We start from the raw sequence: 23,811 nt of genomic DNA on the forward strand, positions 1-23,811 counted from the left end.
GCACACCACCACCACAATAACAATGTCTGGCATATGTTTCAATTAAAATGCATTTTGTGCACCTTTATTTTTTAAATTCTTCTCGTTACAGCAACCCAGCTTCTTATTTTAATTTAAAAATGCACTAGGCTAGAAGTGAATTGCTTGATGCTTACTCAATGAGGTGAGAAGATAATGGGATATTTTTGTGATAGCCAATCAGAATTCTTCACAGCTGGCTTCTGCTGAAGAATAGGATGAACCAGCTAACCCAGAGTCTGATTTCTTGGAAAAAGTTATATGTCTGCATAAAGGGTAAAGATCCATAACTGATTTTCCAGTCAAATAATTAGTATTTCCCTAGATCTTTCTCCTCTTCCATTATCATCAACTGGGGTGGGAAAGGCTCTAGAGCTGGTTTTGGCCATGTGAAAGTTAGAGTGGGTTTATAGTTAATATTTGTATCCTTGGGATATTTGTTTCTGCAATGCTTCTCCAGTGACTTGTTTTTTTGGACTGCTTTTGCAAAGTTAATGAACCTCCTAATAAACATCAAATTAAGCCAAAAAAGGAATACAATCCTATTAAGTCACATGATTACTGAAACTGCCTGGTATTTAACCACAAAAACCACAAAAGATGACATAATCTAAAAATCCTGGGTACTTAACACTTAAAATACAAATAATTTATTTTCAGTATTTAGCTAACGGCTGATCTGTGAGGACTTTTTGTGTCTTGCAAGTCTTTTGTTTTGTAAATATACAAAGTTAAAACTCAAGCTTCTCAATCTGGCAAGCTTGTTCTTGTTTTTCACTTGAGGGTTATACACAACATTTGAAACTATACTATATATAAAAAGCAGAAATTCATTATGAATTGCTTGTCATAATCACATGTAGTCAAGTTTTGGAAATAAATGGTCTTTAAAAGTCCAAGAAATAGCTCCAGTCTTACAAAGCAATTCTAGCTCTGAGATAATGGAATAGTTACGAAGAGCGGACAGCAAATGTGGACATTGCACTCCACATATGAATCCTGCCCACAAATGAAATTGTCTTTCTGGGTTGCTGTGAATTTTTTGAACTATATGGTCATGTTCCAGAAGCATTCTCTGCCGACATTTCGCCCACATCTAAATGTCAGGAGAGAATGCTTCTGGAACATGGCCATACAGCCTGGAAAACTCACAGCAACCCAGGGATTCCAGCCATGAAAGCCTTCGACAACAAATTGTCTTCCTATTCCTAAATTTTCAGCATTGCAGAGAGGGAGATGCTGAAAATTATTCAAACTTATAACATATATTTACTTTGGAGGGTTCATTTCCTTGATCACTTCACCTGCTCTTTTTCTTTCATTGCTTAACTTGTTTTTCTAAATCCTCAACTGAAATTTTAAATTACTGCAGTGTTCAAAATTTGGCACAGTGACCCTTCAGACAAAGAAGAGGAGATTTGCTAATGGAAGATCGTGCCCATCCTGAAGTTCTGGAAAATGGCTAAAAAGCTCCAAAAGGGGGCAATTGGGTTGGGATTTTGGGTAGAATGGGTTTGAGTCACTTCTTCTGGGAAGCCTCATGATCAGGCCCCTTGGCTATGCCAGCTGGGAACTGGGCATAGTTATTTCCCCTTCACAATGAGTTTAATTTTCAAAAAGCCCTCTCAGGAAAAGGTGGCACATAAAAACCTTATGCTCTCATACCACTTGCTGTGTTGGTTGTGAACTGGAAGACCTTTAAAAATGGTGTGCAGACCCCTTGTTTACACACATACTTTCTCACACACCTTTAGGACTGCAGTTGAAGGCTGCAGTGTTAAAATGATGGTACAGTGCCCACTGCCCATGGCAATGTAAAGGAGCAGAAATCCCTCTCCAGGGTCTTTGATGACATGCTGATCTCAAGGGAGAGAGAGATCTGGTCTCTGCTGATTTTGTAACAGTTTTGAAGATGTTACCTATTTTCTCTCTTCTTAGGCCCCTTTCACACAGCTGTATAAAATCCACATTGGACTGCATTATATGGCAGTGTGGACTAAGATAATCCAGTTCAAAGCAGATATTGTGGATTTTCTTCCTTGATATTCTGGATTATATGGCTGTGTGGAAGGGCTCTTAGTGTGCCGCCACCCCCCCCCCCCATAATCTTTGAATAAAAAAGATAATGAAGAAAGGATGGAAGGAAAAATGTAGAAGCCATAATGTGAGGAAATTAGCTATGATCGTCATCACAATGATTACCCTGAAGAAGGTTCTCAACCTGGGTACCCAAATGTTTTTGGCCTACAACTCCCAAAAATCCCAGCCAGTTTACCAGCTGTTAGGATTTCTAGGAGCTGAAGGCCAAAAACATCTAGGGATCCAAGGTTGAGAACCACTGCCCTAAAGTATTATTCCAACTGATGAGCATTTCCAACTTTCAGTACTAGATTTTTTTTTGCTGATTCCCCCTGCACCCCATATCAGTTAGATATCTCTTATTCAATAGTGGAGCCTTTAATTCCAGTTCCCAAGTATGAGACAGAGCTGTTATGTGAGGGGTTAAGCTATAACAAGACCAGAAAATGATTCAAAACACAGAGGCTTCTAATTTTCCCAAGGGAAAAGGTATTCTGTTTTCTCAGGATGGTTCTTCTGCAAAAGGAAGCAGCCTGTCAGTTATTCACATACTTCCTTGTGGTTACTAAGCCAGAAGCAGGGTTCATTTACAGATTTTTTTTTATCTTATCACTCTGCTAAATGCATTTCCTCCATGGAACCCAGTGTGGATTTATCTGAAGGTGGATTTGTTTGAGAAGACCACCCAATGAGCTTCATGGCTGAGCAGGGATTTGAACCAAGGCCAAATCCTAGTTTCAGCTCAAACCTCCTTTTTAAGTTCCCAGTGCTATCACCAAGAGGCATCATCTGTGTGGGTGAAGAGAGCAGGCATGCTAGGTCCGGCTTTGGGTCCAAATGCCTAGTGATGTTTAATCAAAAAGAACAATAAAATGCCTCTCTGAATGGTAAAGAAGAGTGTGAAGTAGAGGATTGTATGAAGGTAGAAAAGTCTCGCCACTCCAACCCCACTGTTTACTTTGGTGATCCTTCCATTACAATAAATGGCTTCTGCCACCTTCCAAGAAAGAAGAATCACTGTTGCTTTCTTTCTAGAACCAGATTCAGACTGTGGCAACATTGGACATTTGCGAGGCCTCTAAAAGGCTGGCTGGGGGATTCTGGGACTTGAATTTCAAAAAACGTAATTCATCTATACTCTGGAACACTGTCCAAATAGTATTTCTGTTATAATTTGACCCCAAATGAAATCAGAGGCAATGTGAGACATCTCTCAGTCTGTATCCCATCCCTCCTAGATTGAGAGGCATTGGCTGAAGACTTATTAGATACAAGATATATATCCTGGCTCAAGATTATGATCTAAGGAAGTCAGATTCGTACAGTAGGCAGTGTGCTCGTGGGTCTGATGAAACAAATCCCAATTCAAAACTCTACCCTGTCATTAAACTCAGATTTCTGTGCTTGTACAATCACAGCTTTCCAGTGAGCACAATCTCACAAAACCAACAAAGTGACTTTCCATGTTAATTCCTGGTGCCTTCTATGTAGACTTTAAAAAAAAATGCCCGAAGCAGAGCTTGGAAAAATTCCTTTCTTGGACTACAATTTTCATTTCATTAACAATGCTGGCTGGAGATGCCAGGAGTTATAGTTCCAAAAGTAACTTTCCGAGCTGAGGCCCATGCTGAGAAAATATGGCATGCCTCCCTCTTCTTTCTCTCAGCTTGACCTACTTCTTATCCAAAGTTGATGAGGTCTTAATGAAGGGATAACTGCCTGAATAATTGATTGTATCACTTGCCTCTCTTTCTCTGAACAATTCAGCTCTCTTTCACAGAATCATTCATCATGAGTCTCTAATGTGCCAGTGTTCGGGGCATCTGCGTGGCTGTGGCCAGCTGAAATAATGACTACTCTTCTGCAATTCATTTCACGGCTGTGGATGGATACATCAGTGAGATAAGATAGAATACTGATGTGCCCTTCCTTTGTATCTTATGGATGCTATTTCAGTACATTACAGCAATAATACTAATAATGTCCAGAATGCAATATCTCATTTTTGGATGTGTGTCTGTAATTAGTATCTGCCAAGGTCTTAAGTTCACACACCCTTTTTCTTATCCACAATGAACAGAAGACATGTGTTCAAACATCTCCATTTTAACTATTAAGTGAAATTACAGCTTTGACTTTCAATGTCCTGAAATATTTTTAAAGCTTGTATAGTGTGGGATTGTTACCTGCCTTGAGTCTCCACAGGGAGAAAGGCGAGGTATAAATAAAGATGATGATGATGATGATGATGATGATGATGATGATGATGATGATAATAATAATAATAATAATAATAATAATAATAATACTATAATCTGCTTTTTACACAAGTCCATTCCCAGCCCTCTCTAGTCTAATCATGCCCACCATATTCCTGGTTACTGATTACTGATTGTTGAGGTTGGTTTTGATACACTTTTAACAATGTTTTTTACACCTTGCTGTTTCAATTGACTGTTAGATGTTATGATGCTTTAACTGTGTTTTAGTTGATAAATTTTCAATTGCATGCTCTGGGCTTAGTCCTGCCTACAAGCCACACCGAGTCCCTTCGGGGAGATGATGGCGGGGTATAAAAATAATGTTATTGTTATTGTTGTTGTTGTTGTTGTTGTTACTACTACTACTACTACTACTACTGGAGAACTGTTCTTCCAGTTAGAGGTCTCAGACCAGCACTGAAATCAGGGCAAAGGTATAAGTAAAGGTAAAGGTTTCCCCTGACGTTAAGTCCAGTCGTGACCGACTCTGGGGTTGGTGCTCATCTCCATTTCTAAGCCGAAGAGCCCTCATATTGACTGTTTCCGAACTGCTAGGTTGGCATAAGCTGGGGCTAACAGAGAAAGCTCACGCCGCTCCCCAAATTTGGAGCATCGACTTTTCGGTCAGCAAGTTCAATAGCTCAGCGGTTTATCAGCATTATCAGACTCAGATAATCCAATTCAAAACAGATAACAGCGGCCGCTCACGCCACTCCCGGGGTTTGAACCTGGGACCTTTTGGTCTCCAGCTCAGTGCTTTAACGTACTTTGCCACCGGGGCTCCTCGGGCAAAGGTATACCTAGCCCTAAACTGGTCTGCAGCTGAAATGTTCCTCTGAATGTTTATATTAAAGCTTCCTCCCTGTAATTTAAACCTGCTGCTTGGAATGTCCAGTCTTGGAGAGGAACAGTTGTTTCCTCTCTTCCTTCACATTATAAATGTCTGCTTAGGGCTTCAGTGTTCTGGTTTGACATGTTCATTCGGTTTGGTCCAGCATATGCTTCTTGCAGTCTACAGTAGACTTCTGATCTTCCTGGGTAAATGGGACAATTGTCATTCATTCCTTATTCCCTCTCCCAAAATCTTCACTAGATGATTAGTGGGGGAACAGAAACACTGAAGAAGTCCAAATTCAGGAGGGAATTAAAAACAGCCCCCCTTCCATTTCTACCAGTTGGTGTGTATTGGAGATAACCTTTTAGGGAAAGCTCCTCCCAGTAGGCGCCCCCAATGGCACAGCGGGTTAAACCACTGAGCTCCTAAACTTCCTGACCAAAAGGTTTGCGGTTTGAATCCAGGGAGTGGGTGAGCTCCTGCTCTTAGCCCCAGCTTCTGCCAACCCAGCAGCTCAAAAACATACAAATGTGAGTAGATCAATAGGTACCACTCTGGCGGGAAGGTAACAGCAGTCCATTCAGTCATGCCGGCCACATGACCTAGAAAGTGTCTATGGTCAACAACGGCTCTTTGGCTAAGAAATTGAGATGATCACCAACCCCCAGAGTCGGACATGACTAGTCTTAGTGTCAGAGGAAAATCTTTACTTTTACCTCCCAGTAGAAAAGAAGTTAGACCCAACCCATTGCTTCTCTCTTTGACTCTGCATGTGCCTGATGTTCATCCTACATTCCTGGTAGTGGTGACTTCCTGCCACCAATGAATTTGCCCAGAATTACAAACATTATTGGGCTAGTGGCTCTTTGAAAATGCAGCATCTTACTAAGAATGCATATCTGAGCCAAGCAGTGATGGAGTTGGGTTGAGTGTGGGAGGAGCTAAAAGTCCCTTAACAAAAAAAAATTGGTACATAACGCCGAAAAAATTAGGTAAAATGTATAAGAATTATGATAATAAGTGTTGGAAGTGCAAAACCCAGATAGGGTCCTTTTATCACACGTGGTGGACGTGTGATAAAACGAAAAAATTTTGGAAAATGATTCATGCAGAGATTCAAACCATATTAGATAAGCAGTTCCCGCTTAAACCTGAATATTATTTATTAGGAATAACGGACACAAGCTTGAATTTTGACTCAAATGATGATATTTTATTTACATACTGTATTACAGCCGCAAGAATGACTTTCGCAAAGCATTGGAAAAATGAGGAGACGCCGAAGAAAACTAGTTGGTTGAACAAACTGAATGAAATTCGAGACATGGATAAACTTACCTTTTTATTGAGAACGACAAGAGGAAAAAGTATTAGAGAAACTAACTGGGGAAAAGTGGAAGAATATCTTAACAATTATTAATTTTGTAATATTAACTATGTAATAGGTATGAATGAATTTATGCAAGTACGGTGACTTAAGGTATAGTTTAGATAGGGAAGTGTGCTTCCCAAAGAAAGACATTTCCGGGTATTTCTTTTCTGTTTATTATTATTTTACTGAATTGTACGTTTTCCTTGTCCAACCCTCCATCCCCCTCCCCCCCTTCCCAATACTTATTTCCCTCTTTTTCTTTTTCACCCCACCCTTATCCCCCCCTTCCCATCCCTTTGGTTCCTCACTATACCCCCGTTTTTATATGCTCGCACTGTATTTGGAAAATTTCAAATAAAAATTATTTAAAAAAAAAAATTGGGCAAAAGGAAACCCCTTGCCACAGTCTAGGGAAGAATTAGAATCCTATCTCTACTCAGCCATGAAGCATACCGCGATAGAGCTGGTACACTGAGTTAACCTACTACATATAGGCCATGTGCTACAACAGTTTCTCATTACCAAAGTGAGTGGGTAATCACACTTACACTCTGCATTTGCCTTTAGGGACGTGCTGTACAAATTGCATTGTTCTTGAAAGTAATATTTCCAACCTGTCTGGAGGTTATCTCTCTGAGTGGGTGGCTTTTACCTCTACTATACACACCAGTCAGTGCAATCCCACAGAAATTAAGGCACCATGGCACACTAAGGTACAAAGCTCTATACTCTAGTACCAAGTAATCTATAGTTACACTGATGATAACATAAGGATGCTTTCCTATTTTATATTTTCTTAGTCTACATACATTTTCTTGGCTTTTAAATCAAGAGAGTGCAAAATAATGAAATAGAGTTTCCAGCCAATTGTGAACAACCTCCAAAATACGTAATAGAGGCAGTGGTGCCATTTGGACAGGGCATTGGAGCTCAAGTCCTGGCTTCCCAGCTCATAGAAGGAGCTGGAGTACCCGCCCCCCCCCCCCACACACACACACACACACAGGGTTGGGGTGTATCTCCACCACACAATTGTAACACTTTACACTTTAGCACCACTTTGTCAAGATTTCAACCAGTGGAATCCTAGAACCAGTGTAATCACTAGAGCAGAGCTTTCCAATCTCTGTATTGTGACACATGAGTGTGTCGGCTACAGTATGCAGAGGTGTCACACAAACATAATGAGAAACCTCTGAGTTATGTGAAATAAGCAATAACACATACATTTTCAAATATATACATGAAATCTTTTCTTGAGATAGGCAGTGTCCCCATTTCATTGTTACAAGTTATGTATGTGTCTGTAAGCTCTAACAAGGAGTTGGATTCACCCAGGCATGGGCAAACTTCGGTCCTCCAGGTGTTTTGGACTTCAACTCCCACAATTCCTAACAGCCTACCAGCTGTTAGGAATTGTGGGAGTTGAAGTCCAATACACCTGGAGGACTGAAGTTTGCCCATGCCTGGTTTAACCTCTGGTTTGCAAGTAAACTGAAGTACTGTGTTGCAAAAGGATTCCTATGTAAAAAGTGTATCACCAGTTTGAAATGTCTGGAAAGCTCTGCACTGCAGTATTCTGTCTTCTAAAACTGTAATACAAAGAATCCCATAAGTTGGAGCCATAGTAATTGAAGTGGTATTAAACTTTATGGAGGAGTGGGTTTTCTCATGTGTAATTCCTATACTGTGAAATGCACTCCCTTTGGATTCAATGGCAGTCAGTTCCCACTATCCTTGTTCTCAGAAAGGGTGTGAGGAAATTTATTTTCAGTGTCACCCTTATAAGAAGATAATAATAATAATAATAATAATAATAATAATAATAATAAAATCACCATCTGCCAACTGCAAAACGCCACCCTACTGGGATCTGCACACATCATCCGAAAATACATCACACAGTCCTAGACACTTGGGAAGTGTTCGACTTGTGGTTTTGCAAAACGAAATCCAGCATATCTATCTTGTTTGCTGTGCCATACAACGTCGTTGTGTTGATAATAATAATAATAATAATAATAATAATAATAATTTTTATTTATATCCCGCCACTATCTCCAAAAGGGACTCGGGGGGGCTTACAAGGCACGTACTAGTGCAACAAAACATACAGAATACAATCTATATATATAAAAGAGTGATGGCATCAGGGCAGCGGACAAAACAACAAAACTACAGGCCCCCCAACCTCGAAATTTGACAACACAACCCATCATCCACGGCTCTAGGTTGATACAACAAAAAGAAAAGAAAAATAAAGTCCTAATTAGAGGGAGAGGAATAATTGTTTTTATCCTATTGCTGCCAGTTAGAAGGCTAAGCTCCGCCCACTTGGTCTCCTAGCAACCGACTCAGCCCAGGGGACAGGCAGAGTTAGGCTTCACTTAGGCCTCTTCCACAGATTATCTAATTTGCACTGGATTATATGGCAGTGTAGACTAGGCTATATAACCCATTTAGAATCTTATATTATCTGCTTTGAACTGGATTATCTTGACTCCACACTGCCATATAATCCACTTCAGTGTGCATTTTATCCAGCTGTGTAGAAGGGGCCTCATATAATCCAGTTCTAAGCAGATAATATAAGATTATAAATATACAGTAGAGTCTCACTTATCCAACATAAACAGGCTGGCACCTTTAGCCTTGACCTTAACTACCACCAATTGCTCAATACTTTATTTCCCATACCACCATACTTCGCCACAGCAAAGCGTGGCCGGGCACAGCTAGTAAATACTAAAACAGTAAAATATCAACTAACATAAAACAAATATACATTAAAATAGCATATTAAAAGCGCCTGCAAATAAAAAATATTATAGTGATTGTAATGTCTGTATTGCTTTCAGTTGTTGTAATGATTTTTCTTAGCCACTTTGAATGCATTTAGTGGAAATGTGGGATTAAAAGGTGGAGGTGTTGTTAGGGTAAACAGGGGAATGTGTTTATTTCTTTTGCTGAAAGTGGACCTCTAAGGCCCCTGGAGAAATAATAGAATTTTTTTTAAAAAAAAATCTTTTGATGCCTAATGCAAGAGATATCAAGGAAGAAGACTCTTCACTGACAGTTTTTATATTGATAAAATTTCCTGAATATAGAACATCTAGATTAACTCTACTAGTATATGCATATATTTAACGTATAAATTTCAGGCAAAAATGGCCATGACCAAAAACAAAGATGGCAAGGACCTAACAGAAGCTGAAGAAATCAAGAAAAGATGGCGAGACTATACAGAAGATCTGTATAGAAAAGATAATAATATCGAGAATAGCTTTGACGGTGTGGTGAGTGAATTAGAACCAGACATCCTGAGGAGTGAGGTTGAATGGGCCTTAAGAAGCATTGCTAATAACAAGGCAGCAGGAGATGACGGGATCCCAGCTGAGTTGCTTAAAATCTTGGAAGGTGATACTGTCAAGGTGATGAATGCCATATGTCAGCTTATATAGAAAACACAAGAATGTCCATCAGATTGGAAAATATCAATTTATATCCCCATATCAAAAAAGGGAAACACTAAAGAATGCTAAAACCTTTGTACAGTGACACTCATTTCACATACCAGTAAGGTAATGCTCAAGATCCTGCAAGGTAGACTCCAGCAATACATGGAGCAAGAGTTGCCAGATGTACAAGCTGGCTTTAGAAAATGCAGAAGAACAAGAGACCAAATTGGATAATGGAGGAAGGTAGGGAGTTTCAGAAAAACATCTATTTCTATTTTATTGACTGTTCTAAAGCCTTTGATTGTGTGGATCATAATAAATTGTGGCAAGTTCTTGGTGGTATGGGGATACCAAGTCACCTTGTCTGTCTCCTGAGAAATCTGTATACAGTGTTCCCTCACTACTTCACGTTCACTTTTTGTGGATTCGCTATTTCGCAGTTTTTCAATAACCTCTAAAAGACTGTTATAAATCATAAAAAAATTACAATTTACAGCCTAAGGAAGGGAGGAAAGAGAAGCCAAAGGGAGAAAAACAGAGTCCAAGTGGCAACAGAAGAAGGAGGCAATTTATCAACACATGATTTGTTGATAAAGACTTAAAATAGACTATACTAAAATAATGTATAAATATTAAAATAAATATAGTGTCCCTACTTTGCGGATTTTCACTTATTGTGGGTGTTCCTGGAACCTAACCCCAGCAATAAGTGAGGGAACACTGTAATGACTAAGTAGCAATAGTAAGACAGACCACAGAACAACAGACTGGTTCATGATTGGGAAAGGAGTAGGGCAGGGCTGTATCCTCTCACCGTACATATTCAGCTTGTATGCAGAACACATCATGCAACGTACAGGGCTTGATGAATAGACGCTTTTGAACTGTAGTGCTGGAGGAAAATCCTGAGAGTGCCTTGGACCTCAAGAAGATCCAACCAGTCCATCCTCCAGGAAATAATGCCCGGCTGCTCACTGGAGGGAAGGATATTAGAGGCAAAGATGAAGTATTTTGGCCACATCATGAGAAGACAGGAAAGCTTGGAGAAGAGAATGATACTGTGGAAAATGGAAGGAAAAAAGAGGGGCCAACCAAGGGCAAGATGGATGGATGGTATCCTTGAAGGAACTGGCTTGACTTTGAAGGTGCTGCGGGTGGCAACAGCCAACAGGGAGCTCTGGCATGGGCTGGTCCATGAGGTCATGAAGAGTCAGAAGCGACTGAACGAATAATCAACAATGAATAAATGTATACAACAGTTCCTTTTGGATGTATAATACTGTGGAAAGGAAAACATCCATAGTACTTCCATTTCCCCACCAAACTGGCAGTTGAAAAAGTTGTTCTGTTGCTGAATTGCACTTCGGGAGAAACCTTAAAGAGAACCTGATTTCAGCAAATTGCAGACTAAGGCCTCAATCCAGTTATTAATTCCTGTTACCCACTGAATCAATGTAAGTATTATTATTTTTAACATCTGCTCTGATTATATAATTGCACATCATATCTTGGATTTATCATGAGATCAGCACATTTCTCTACAGCTGAATCAAACCCCATATTGCTTGCTTTTTCAATTCTGTGTTAAATTGGAAATGTAGAAAAAATAAGCCTGTTTCTCATTTTCCATAAAAAATATGTATTATACATTATTGCAAAACAAGCCCTATGGATTAATTCAGTACTACCCAACACATTAAAACACCATGATCTTAGTCCCTATGTGTTCTTCAGCTGCTAAATGCTATAAATCAGAAATGTTGATTTCAGAAAAATCTGTGCATCATTGCACTTTTTTAACGCTCAAAGGTGAAGAACCTTGCAATCTGTATATAATTTTCACTCATCCCAGCCCTATGAACAGGGTTGTTATCCTCATTCTTTATTTTCAGGTAAGGGATCTGAGTCTAAGAAACAGTGACTTAACCAAACCTACCTAGTGACTCTGTGGTTAGATGTAAAATTTGAACCCAGAGCTTGGCCCAGAACAATCTCCATTGCTGTTCTTTCTGTCAGTTTATGTTAACTTAAATGCAGGTGATCTGGTGACACAGGCAACAGACTCCCAAAATCCTCGTTGCTGTGCTGTTGAATTATTTACTGGTGTGAGCATTGCAAAACCCAGCTGAGTACAATTCTGCCTTTGCTCTTGATGTGCCTACCCACAGCCTCTCTACATGACCTAGTTCTCCAGGATGGCAGCCGCGATCAATTATCCAGCTGTGAAATATGCAGGAATGAGAGAAGGAGCCAGCTGGGCAAGAGCCGCTTTCCCAGGTACTGTTGGTTTCAGACCATAGACATCCTGCTTTTAGAGGTGCACAGACATATGTGCCAAAGTGTCTGTAAAGTGATGCACCGGGAGGAAGGCATCTGGGAAGTATTTCCTCATTAGGATTTCTTTGTGTTTTTTCTTTCTCTCCTTACTCTATTATCTCCCACCCCATCCGCCTCATTGGTCTTTTCTGGGTGAATAATACCAGATTGTAGCAGCGTGACATGTGCATGTGGAACAATCTTTCAAGCTACAGTCAATTCCTTGAAACAAGAGCAAGAGATATTTTAAACAAATACACGATGAGGGCTGCACGCAATGAAAATGCGGCTAGAGATCTATACAGTGATTCCCAAACTTTGGTGTTTTGGACTTCTGTTTCCAAAAGCTCCAGTTTGTTAGCCAACAATCAGAAACTATAGGAATTGAAGTCCAAAAAATCTGGAGGACCAATTTATCTGATCCAAGGATCAATGGAAAATGGATGTATCAGATCCAAGAATCCATTTAATCAAGTATTGTGTTCCTAACAGGGAACGATCAAACACACCGAGAAAGCTAAAAAGCAGCTTGTGAAGCCAAGATTCATATCTAAATATATGTTTCCAGTTAAACAAGATGGCTCCACTTTTCCATTATGTATGACAGCAAATAGTAACAATCGGGAACATCCCTATGAATTTATCTAACTGCCCCTCCACCCACCCAGTAAATAGTCAGGTCTGTAAAGAGGCTGTTGGAAGGTCAAAAGTAGAAATGTAGTCCAGGTCAGGTCAAAATCAAAGGCCAGGTTAAAAGAGCCCAAAGCATTTCCCAAAAGACACCAGTCTAGATGAACAGGATAGCTCCCGAAAGGCTAATCTTCCGGTGTCACTTTACAGAAGCTGATTCTTCCTCAGCAAGGCTTGTTCTCTCGTGTGCTTATTCATTCTAGCCTTATTAACACTACCAATTTAACTGGGGAAAGTCTGTTAATTTCTTGGTCCCATTTCTGAACTACTTTTTAAAACAGTCGTTTTAGTTTTCCTGCTTATGTACAAAGTGCTAGGTGTGTCTTGTCAGGAAGTGAAGCTGCACTTAGAAACCCTTGTCTATCAGGAAAGTTCAAGGGCATTAGTGGGAGACATGCATGCTCTTCTATATATGAAATTGTTCTTATAAAGAATAATATTCCTATAAGGGCTGTACTACTTGCTCTTTTGCAATTTAACTTGAATAGAATTTAATATATATAAAAGCAGAGCTTTACATATGGAGGCCATACAGCCAATGAGATGTGGACTGAAATAAACACACCCGCCATATGAGCAGGATAGGGCAAAAAAATCTAACTGTTTTTTTACTAGCAAGGTTGAAACCATTGCCAATACACATTGTTGTGGAATGTGAAGTTAATGTGCCATCAGCGATTTGGGTATAAGTCAAGTCTAATAGGTTAGCATGGCAAACAAGGAAGTAATTGCATTCACAACAGGATCCTTGGGCCATACAGTGAAAAAGCTTCTCCTAGATTTTTTAAAAATGATGATAAAGAAACATCTTGGAGAAACAGACTTGAAAACATAGGCAAAACAGTTGAGCCATAAGGGCTAATTTGAGCTAAAACAATGGTGTCCGAAGCAAAGAAAGAACCATTGCTAATGCAGCATATAGTGGATTTAGCAACCCCCAGGATAAATGGCTGTGTATAGGCAAACCTTGTGTGCTTTGATATAACTCAACTCAGAATGTTGATAATTACCATGTGGTCAAAATATGCAATCATTTTATCTTGTCCTATGCATTATGGGAACTATATGTTAAACATTTTTTCTTGTGTTCAAAGGAGTCCACTTACAATGTGCACATCTGTACTGGTTTTAGCTTTTGTCCCAGAGCTCCTGGTGGTGCAGTGGGTCAAACCCTTGTGCCCCCAGGATTACTGACCGACAGGTTGGCGGTTTGAATCCAGGGAGAGTGGGTGAGCTCCTTCTGTCAGCTCCAGCTCCCCATGTGGGGACATGAGAGAAGCCTCCCTCAAGGATGGTAAAACACTAAACATCTGGGCTTCCCTTTAGCAATGTCTTTGCAGACAGCCAATTCTTTCACACCAGAAGCGACTTGAAGTTTCTCAAGTTGCTCCTGATATGAAAAAAAGCTTATATCCCAATACAGTTGAGTCTCACTTACCCAACATAAACGGGCCGGCAGAATGTTGGATAAGTGAATATGTTGTATAATAAGGAGGGATTAAGGAAAAGCCTATTAAACATCAAATTAGGTTATGATTTTACAAATTAAGCACCAAAACATCATGTTATACAACAAATTTGACAATAAAAGTAGTTCAATACACAGTAATGCTATGTAGTAATTACTGTATTTACGAATTTAGCACCAAAATATCATGATGTTTTGAAAACATTGGCTACAAAAATGCGTTGGATAATCCAGAACGTTGGATAAGCGAGTGTTGGATAAGTGAGACTCTACTGTATATACTGGGCACATGAACAACAAAGGAGAGGTTTACCTGTCTGGAAGATGCGCTGCTGTTTCTACACTCCTTTGCACATCTTGGAGAACAATTTGTTTGGATATACATTGACTGTGAGGAAAAGCTCCAAAGTGATTTACGTAGTCTTTGATTTTTTAAAAACTGTTCCATGACAAACGTGGTGTGATAGCAACTTTGATATTTATCTAGGACTTACACAAGTTTTTTTTTACCAATCTTCTCAATGCTATAGTACGGAACCACAGTGTTCATCCTGAGTATGTATAATCTGTTCTATATTTACTAAGGCCCAAAGACATTATTATAATTTTTAATTTCATGTATTACTCATCTAACAAGTAATTTAAAATTCTTATGCTAATCTTTTAATTATATAGATGAGAATACTATTATAGTGTGAAATCCTGTATGAAGATCTCTTAGTAAACTAATTTGCCCTGCAGGCTCTTGTAACTAAAATTATTCCATTGGATATGAGCAGCTAATGACCTAAATGCCCTACAGGCACCAGATCCGGCCTGATTTTGCAAGCAAGCAGGGTCAGACCTGGCTACTACTTGGAAGGGAGACTGACAATGAATATCATGTGCTGTAGGCTATATTTCAGAAGAAGGAACCACCTCTGAGTACTCCTTGACTAACAAGACCCTATCAAATTCATGAGGTCGCTTTCAGTTAACAGGCAACCAAGGTACAGAAAAGACAGACAGACATATGAGCTGATGAAAATGAATCCAAATATACATATTGTACACAGTGAAGCTCTATGCACATCTTCTCATCTATGAGAGGGGGAATTGATAGCAAACTGATTTCCCCGTCACTATGCCCATTGCTCTTTGTATATTTGGCATGTAAGGTTCCACCCCATCTCATATAGGGAACAGAACACATGTAAAAGGCTCCATAATGCATACTTTACCCAGAACACAAGGAGGCCACCAAGCATGGCAATGTGCATGCCCTTGGTATCCCTTCACTAGACAGTGCCCAAATGGATAATAAGCCCATCTCTGTAGGGCTTAACTGTTGGTGCAAATGTTCTTTCTGAAATGTAGTACAAATCAGTCTGTTGAGCGGCAGGAGCATTCTATGGTAGTTTGCAATTGTTTCAGACAAGAGATCAACTAGATACCGTACGATGTGTGTGACAGATGTTTTCATAGCCATAAAATGTTTCAGGGAATATTGGCTAAAAAACACAACCATTTTAATTGCTTAATTTTTTAAAAAAATACTTTTTTGCAGAGATCTTTGATAAGAACTGTCTCTGCCACTTCCCTGCATCTGAAGCAGATTACATGCTGAACCTTACATGATATGGATCCTGGTATAGTGTTTTCTTCTATGAGTAAAACCTAGGCTGTTTTGAAATATCTTTCTTTTTAAAAAATATTTATTTATGTTACCAGATGTACTATTTTCATAGACTCTGATCGTTTTGAGGGTGTGTCTGAGGCCACTGTAATATTCAAGGTTTTTTTTTCTGGTGTAGTCCTTTTCAGGCTTTATCCAAGACTGATTGGTTTGAAGATTTTTTTTTCCATGTCAGGAGCAACTTGACAAACTGCAAGTAGCTTCTGGTGTGAGAGAATTGGCTGTCTGCTAGGATGTTGCCCAGGGAACACCTGGATGTTTGATGTTTTACCATCCTTGTGGGAGGCTTCTCTTATGTCCCTACATAGAGCTGGAACTGACAAAGGGAGCTCATCCATGCTCTAACCAGATTCAAATCGGCAACCTTCAGGTCAGCAACCCAACCTTCAAGTCAGCAGTTCTGCCGGCACAAGTGTTTAACCCATTGCGCCACTGGGTGCTCCGTTTTGAAGACATAAACCTATATATTTTTGCAAGTATTATTAATGTCATTAAAATAGAAACAAAAGTAAAGGATTCCCCAGAAAACTTGGTGAAGGCTATAGATCTCCTGTGTGTCTAAATAATGCATATGCTTATAATAGCCCAATAGTATCCTAAGACATATTGCTGCCAAAGTACAGTACAAAGGAATCTCTCTCTTTCTCATATACACACACACAACAGAACCAGCTCTTGATAAATCTCAAGATGCTTTTTGATTGTCTGGAACATTTCACTGCATTTGGAGTCCTTGCCTTCTGTAGCAGTCAATTAGATTCATATTCTGTTTGAATAGATCTGATTTTGCTGTTGAACATCAGCTGCTGCTCTGCTGAATTTTATAAACTGAGGCAAATGTGCCTCTCCTGTTTCTTCCTTCCTACTATCAATATCAGAAAGAGGTTTTGCAGTCACCTCATGACAAATATTCACACACCTTGTCCTTATTCATGGTTTCTTTTGTCCAGAAAGTATAACTCCAGTGTTCAAGAACCTTAAATTATAAAGGCACCCAATCGAAGTATTTTGAATTTCAAGACCATGTTGCACACAGCTGTGTCAAGAAAGTCATGCTGTGATTAGTAAAATGGTTTACTTCAGTTTTAAGTCACAGATAGCCTTGACTTTTTAAAAGAATTCTGATCTTATGCAATTCCAGTGTTGGTTTCTGACAACTGAGGAGAAGCATACATTTTTGCTAGGGTTTATTGTTTGTTGTTCCATTTCTAGAGCATTCTTCACTGTCAAAAATATATCACAAACCTTATTTTATTTTAACCTCCTGCTGAATATGGAACTGCCTGCTTTGCTCCTAGACATATATCATTGCTACCACAACGTTTTTCTAGAAGTAGGAAAATTTACGTCTGAGTTGTTTTCTTCATTTTTTTTCTGTTGGCACAATGACCCATAAATAATGTTGCTGCTGACTTTGAGAATTACAGTAGAGTCTCACTTATCCAAGCTTCACTTATCCAATGTTCTGTATTATCCAAAGCAGTTTGCCTTTTAGTAGTCAATGTTTTTGTAAATACAGTAATTACTACATAACATTACTGTGTATTGAACTGCTTTTTCTGTCAATTTGTTGTAAAACATTATGTTTTGGTGCCTAATTTGTAAAATCATCATGTAATTTTATGTTTAATAGGCTTTTTTCTTAATCCCTCCTTATTATCCAACATTTTCGCTTATCCAATGTTCTGCCGGCCCATTTATGTTGGATAAGTGAGACTCTACTGTACTCTTGAAGGAAGAGAGGGCGGGCAATAAATATATAAACCACTAATCTTTTATCTTAGAAATCTAGACCAAATGCAGATTATATCCTGACTCATTTTTTTTGCTTCCCCCCCTTTCCCACTAAGTAATGTTTAAATCTGATGAGTAACATCACAAACAGCATTTGATGACTGCCTTTCTGAGGATGCTGTGGAACCCTGCTTCGAAATTAATTTCAACATGGTTTGAATGCTGTAAAAAACAAGGCAGGCTGCAGCGTTTCTGATTACCAGCTCATTGGCCATTCTTGAGATATTCCATCATTGTTCTTCACTGCCTGAATTTCCCAATAACCTTATCTAATTTTCGACACTGCAGTAATCTTGTATATTTTATAGCTGTGTGCCTTCAAGTCATTTCTGCCTCATGACAACCCTAAAGCAACTATCACAGGGTTTCCCTGGCAGAATTTGTTCAGGGGGGATTTTCCTTTGTCTGAGATTGTGTGACTTGCCCAAAGCCACCCAGTGAGTTTCTGTGTCGAAACAGGGCTTTGAACCCTTGTCAATGCTCAAACCACTATGTCATGCTGGCTCATTTTGTATATGCACCTAATACATTCAATAGAAGTTATTCATAACTCTACATGGCTATTTGTTCAGCTGCTGTTAATCCAGTGGTCATGATGTTGATTTGGCCAAGAGGTAGAAAGGCCACAACAACCAGCCAGGTTCAATTTCCAAATTCTATCCAGTTTCTTTTTGGGAGATGACTGAGAACAGGATGTGAAAAATGTTGCACAAGGTAAACGGACAGATGAAAAATCAAAGCTCAGTGTGCTTCTGGTTGCAATACCAACAGTGCCTCATTCTCAGTGAAATGTTTATTGTAATCCACAGTGATACTGAACTAGTCATATACAACATGAGATAAGTTGGGTCACATATGGATATACTAAAACATATGTCACCGACAAGAAAAACTATAATTTTCTTAATGGTCTGTAGATTGTAATTAAAGCTGATGTTGTTGCTGTTGTTGAAACTATAATGTTCACTGGCACTTTCCTGAGCAAACAAAAGGGAGATATACTTGCAGATCTGACTTTGCTCTTGTGCCCTTCTCAAATTATTTATGTGCTCATGCTTCAGAGTAAAGCAGAAAAATGGAATGGAAATTGTCAGACAACCAGCAAGTTGCACATATACAAAGTCAATATTCATGCACCAGCCCAGTGTAATGTGATGTAATTGGTGTATCTGTTTTTCAGGGGAGCAGGGAAATTCCTGCATATGCAGAAGTTGTTCAGAAAAGCAAGGACATTACAGATACTCTAGATTTTGGATATTCTCTGAGCATTCAAGAAAGCCAGTGTATTGTAGTGTTTTGAGCTTGGGTCTATGAATCTGGAGACTAAGATTTGATTATTTGCTCGGCCATGGAAATTCACTATGCGTCCTTATGCAAAGTCACACATTCTCAGCTTCAGAAAACCTGTGACAGGTTCATCTTAGGGTTGCAGAAAGTTGGAAATTACTTGAAGGCAATCAATAACAACAACCCAAGAGAAATCAGAGAGCCACCTTTGTGCTCCCTTCACCTATCTTTTTTAAAAGGCTTTAAAATGAATTAAATTATTGTCTTGCATAGGGCAATTGCTTGTACTCTATCTTACTGAACAAATCAAATGGCTTCCTTACTATGAGGAGACACCGCAGTGTACACAAGATCACAAACCACATTTCTCCATATTGAAGGACATCTCTTTGGGTTTTCCCCCAAATCATCATTCATGGATCTGCATTTAATATTGGCCTATCATATCACAATACAGTATTCCCTCACCACTTCGTGGTTCACTTTTCGTGGATTTGCTGTTTCGCGGTTTTTCAATAACCTCTGAAAGACTATTATAAATCATAAAAATTACAATTTACAGCCTATGGAAGGGAGGAAGGAGAAGCCAAAGGAGAGAAAAGGAGCCCAAGTCGTAACAGGAGGAGAAGGGGGCGATTTATCAACACACAATTGGTTGATAAAGACTTAAAATAGTGTATAACTATTAAAATAACGTTTAAATATTAAAATAAATAGTGTCTCTGCTTCGCAGATTTTAACTTATTGCGGGTGGTCCTGGAACCTAACCCCCATGATAAGTGAGGGAACACTGTATACAGTTGTCCTTTGCTATTATTTGACATATCCCGAATCTGCCTTCATGCTAATTGAAAAATAGCTGCTTAAAAATAATCTAGAATAGTGGAATTTGAAGTTGGAGCCACTAGGTCTGCACCATTCTTTTGTGCCTTAATAGCATTGTGTTATCTACTGTGTTACATGTTACACATTTGTATCACCTGGGGAGTTGTGTGAGAAGAAAAACTAACTTGTTTGGTTTTTTGATACCATATGCTATCTCTGTTTGCATGAAATGGTTCATATTTACTCTATCTTCCTGCTTTCTAGGTGTGTTTTATATTTCATACAGAGGGAAACCTGATGCAGTGAGTCAGCAGCCTAGGACTTTAAACGGTAAAAGGTATTTTTATGGCACAGTTGAGCAGTTTTTAAAAACCATTTCTATAAGTGTATGTTGAATAATCAAGCACTTGCTCTACATAGTCAAAAGGTGATTACCCCAAGCTAGTTGTCATCTTAATGCCTTATTGTTGTAGGTTTGCTTCATGGCTGCTAAATACATAGAACTAAAAACTATTTCTATGCATCTCTTCCCCAGCTAAAGCCTTCCTCACAACTTTTCAGATGATAAGGAAACAATGAGTACTAGAAAGCACCAAAAGCTTAGAAAAATGTAAGGTTTCCTTTACTGTAGACATTGACAAGCCTATTATGGATGTGCCCAAGTGCTCTGAAACTAACAATTTGTGCCAGTGCAATTCAAGGAAAGAATTAACATATTCTAAACTTCAGTTGACTGAGCTGAGAGTAACTGGTGGTTTTACACTTTGCAATGAAGAGAAACAAATGAAAATACAAATAAAATCAAGGGCTCAATTGCAAGGGATGGGACTGGACCCACAGTCCATTTGAGAGGGAACTAGGAATTACAATTGCTGTAATGATGGAGGATACCCAATGGATCATTTATTCTATCTGGCTGCTCTACATCTAGAAATATCACAGAAAATATCTTTCCAATTTAAAAAAGTTGTCTGTGAATTCAAAGGAAACTTTTTGAGGAATATTACTACATTGGTCATTTTCAAGATTTCACATCAAATGCTTGAATGTGACCTCTGAGTGATGGAAGGATGCCTTGGCAGACGTGGGCCCAAATGTGGCTTGGTTGGCTAGTATTCCAAACATTATTGTATATTCTATTCTACAAGAGCATTGCCTCCATGATATTCTGGGATAAAGAGCAACCTTTTAAACAAAAGGATAGTCTGCTATCCTTAAGGGCAAAATAAGCTCTCTAAATTTCCAAAGAGTTCAAAGAAAACAAAAGAAAACATTTATTCCAGACACGGCCTACCTGCAAATATAAGTAAAAATGAGGGTTGCAGGTCTGCTTTTATTACACAGGGTAAACTGGATTCATGTTATCTATGTCTAAATAATGTTTGCACATCTCTGGATCATATGAGGAGAGGACTGTTTCAACAACTTCCAGATTCTCATGGAAAATTTCTGATTGCAAGGTTCTAAGAAATAGAAATCTGAGCAACAATCATTCATGTGCTTTTCAGCATGGTGGTATCACTGTAAAACATTTTCCAATTCATATAGGGCAATTCAGACACACATGGATTTTGAGATATTTGCTTCATAGAATCCCAGTGAATTCCCAAGCTCTTTCCTTTCCCTTTAATGAAATATAAACGTGATGCAAACACTGAAGCAGTTTAACATGCAATTTAGTTAAAGAAAGCCACTTTGTTAAATAGGTGTGGAGTATTGGCTATCTCTAAGTTCACGTTTACTTATCATTTTGTTCCAACCTACACATAAGGAATCAACCCAATTGGGTCTGCTAATGTATGTGTATATTTTTCTCTATATATACGCTTGCCCCATGCATCCTGGTATTGATTCCAGTGAGAAAAATACAAGTATCCGTAGTAGGTTTGGAAACGGAGCTTTGAAATCATTTCCAAGAAGCTTAACTTGAATCAAAGTTGGTCAGGTCCTATGGCTTGTTGCCTTTGTTCCCCAGTTCTTACTCTCAGGTCCCATTTTCTTTTCACCTGTATTGATCTTTTTAGACCAACAGAAAGAGGGTCAGCCCCTTGCATGTGTGCCAAGTCCAAGAGAATCCTTGGGAGTTTTAGAAACACAAAACAAGGCTGAAAATTGGAATGACACTCAGGGATACTTTAGCAGGGAGAAGGCCACATTCCACAAAACAGTCAAAGAGAACTGTTTACAATTGCAAGGACTATAATTAGGGTAGCCTAAGGACAAGGGCATAGTTTTAAGGGTTTTAAGAATCCACAGCTCTGGAAACGGTGAGGCTCAGCTTCCTGCTTTTTGGTTGTACTACCTGACAGATTTTAAGGACACTTTTGACTCATTACTTCGAAGTAATTTCACCCTGACTTTTCCAGCACATTAAAACCACCTTGTACCCAGCACTCATTTAGTTGACAGCGTTTGCCTCGCTCCATCCCCCTGGGTGGCATCCCCAGAAGACAACTTCAGCATTATCTTTTATACTGGCACTGCAACCCAGCTGATGAGCAGATGGTACTGACAAGCTTCGGCAGCCCTGCTTGGGATTTATCTTGGCTCATAAGTTGCATTATTTCACACAGAAATCTGGTGTATATATAATTCCATTAGCAAAGAGGAATGTTGGAACTACTGAGCCGAATCCCATACAATGGTCCCTTTCATCTAACCTCTCACTTATACAAATAAGATGACCTTTCTGGCTGAAATATCGATTCTCGTTAACTACAATAACCAAGGCATTCCCTCTCTGTTTCTTCCCTTGCATTATGAGATCAAACATGCAGTGAAATCATTCCAAAATCACAACCAATACATGGAGGGAAGCAGTCGCTGTCCCCAACCTTTGATGTATTTCACTTTAATTTTTGGCTTTCCTTGTGTCATCTTAATTACCTGATCAGTAGAGAGACCCCAACGTCCTCGCACTTCGCGTACACTGTGTTCCATGTCTCCTGGATCATCTTTTTCTCTGCATCTGACATCTCTTCGTTTCTTTCCCATCTCTCAATCTCCATTTCTCCTTGGACTTTCTCCATGAAAAACAGCCAGCAGAATCTTCTGGGGAAGCCAGGAGAGAAAGAGATTTTTGTATGCCTGCCTCTGCGTGTGAGTCTCTGTGTGTGTGTGTCTCTGTGTGCGTGCGTGTATGTGTGTATCGAGCCAGAAGAGATAAGGTGTTCTGTTTGGTGGTGATGTTTGGCTGATACTGTTCTTGCCTCCCTCTCTGTGTTTGTGTGTGTCTGTCTATATAGACAGACAGAGGTATGCAACAGAGATAATCAGAGAGAGAAGGAGAGAGAGGGAAAGGGAGATTGTATGTGATCAGATTTCAGATCTCCCAGTGCAGCCCATGGCTGTTGTGGCTCCCTTCAGCTCAGCATGCCTGTTTGTATGACTCTGAAGGGGAACTGGCAAAAAGTAAATTATTCAAAGGCATTGCAAGACCGGCCTCTTCACCAATGTGTGAACGTGAGCTCACTTTCTCCGCCTCTCCGCCTCCTCCTCCTCCTCCTCTTCCTGTATGTGTGTGTGTATTTGAGTGTATGCATGTGTTTGTGAGAAAGCCAGAGATTAAGCAGAGGTGCTCATGAGTGTCAAAACCTCTTGCTTTCAGTATTTTATGCCTGGAAATTTCTCTTATTTCCTATTCACCATTTGTAAACAGCTGAGAAAAAAAGGCAGCATCAGAAGTGAACAGTTAAACTTATTCCAACAGCTGGCTTAGCTGAAATGGAGCATT

The 23,811-nt window shown here is 39.3% G+C and overlaps 1 protein-coding gene across 2 annotated transcripts in view; it reads right to left on the reverse strand.

Moving 5' to 3' along the window:
- Nucleotides 1–23,525, reverse strand: part of cygb (cytoglobin) — a 65,875-nt gene extending 42,350 nt beyond the window's left edge. The window contains exon 1 of one of the 2 annotated variants that reach the window (XM_008104367.3): nucleotides 22,965–23,525. In XM_008104367.3, the coding sequence (XP_008102574.1) occupies nucleotides 22,965–23,107 (143 nt within the window). In that variant the 5' untranslated portion in view covers nucleotides 23,108–23,525. The remainder of the gene's footprint in view (nucleotides 1–22,964) is intronic. The other variant, XM_016991325.2, reaches the window with a different exon arrangement.
- Between the last annotated feature and the right edge of the window lie 286 nt (nucleotides 23,526–23,811).

This window comes from Anolis carolinensis, chromosome 2 (genome assembly GCF_035594765.1).
Source record: "Anolis carolinensis isolate JA03-04 chromosome 2, rAnoCar3.1.pri, whole genome shotgun sequence".
NCBI classification, from domain to species: Eukaryota; Metazoa; Chordata; class Lepidosauria; order Squamata; family Dactyloidae; genus Anolis; species Anolis carolinensis.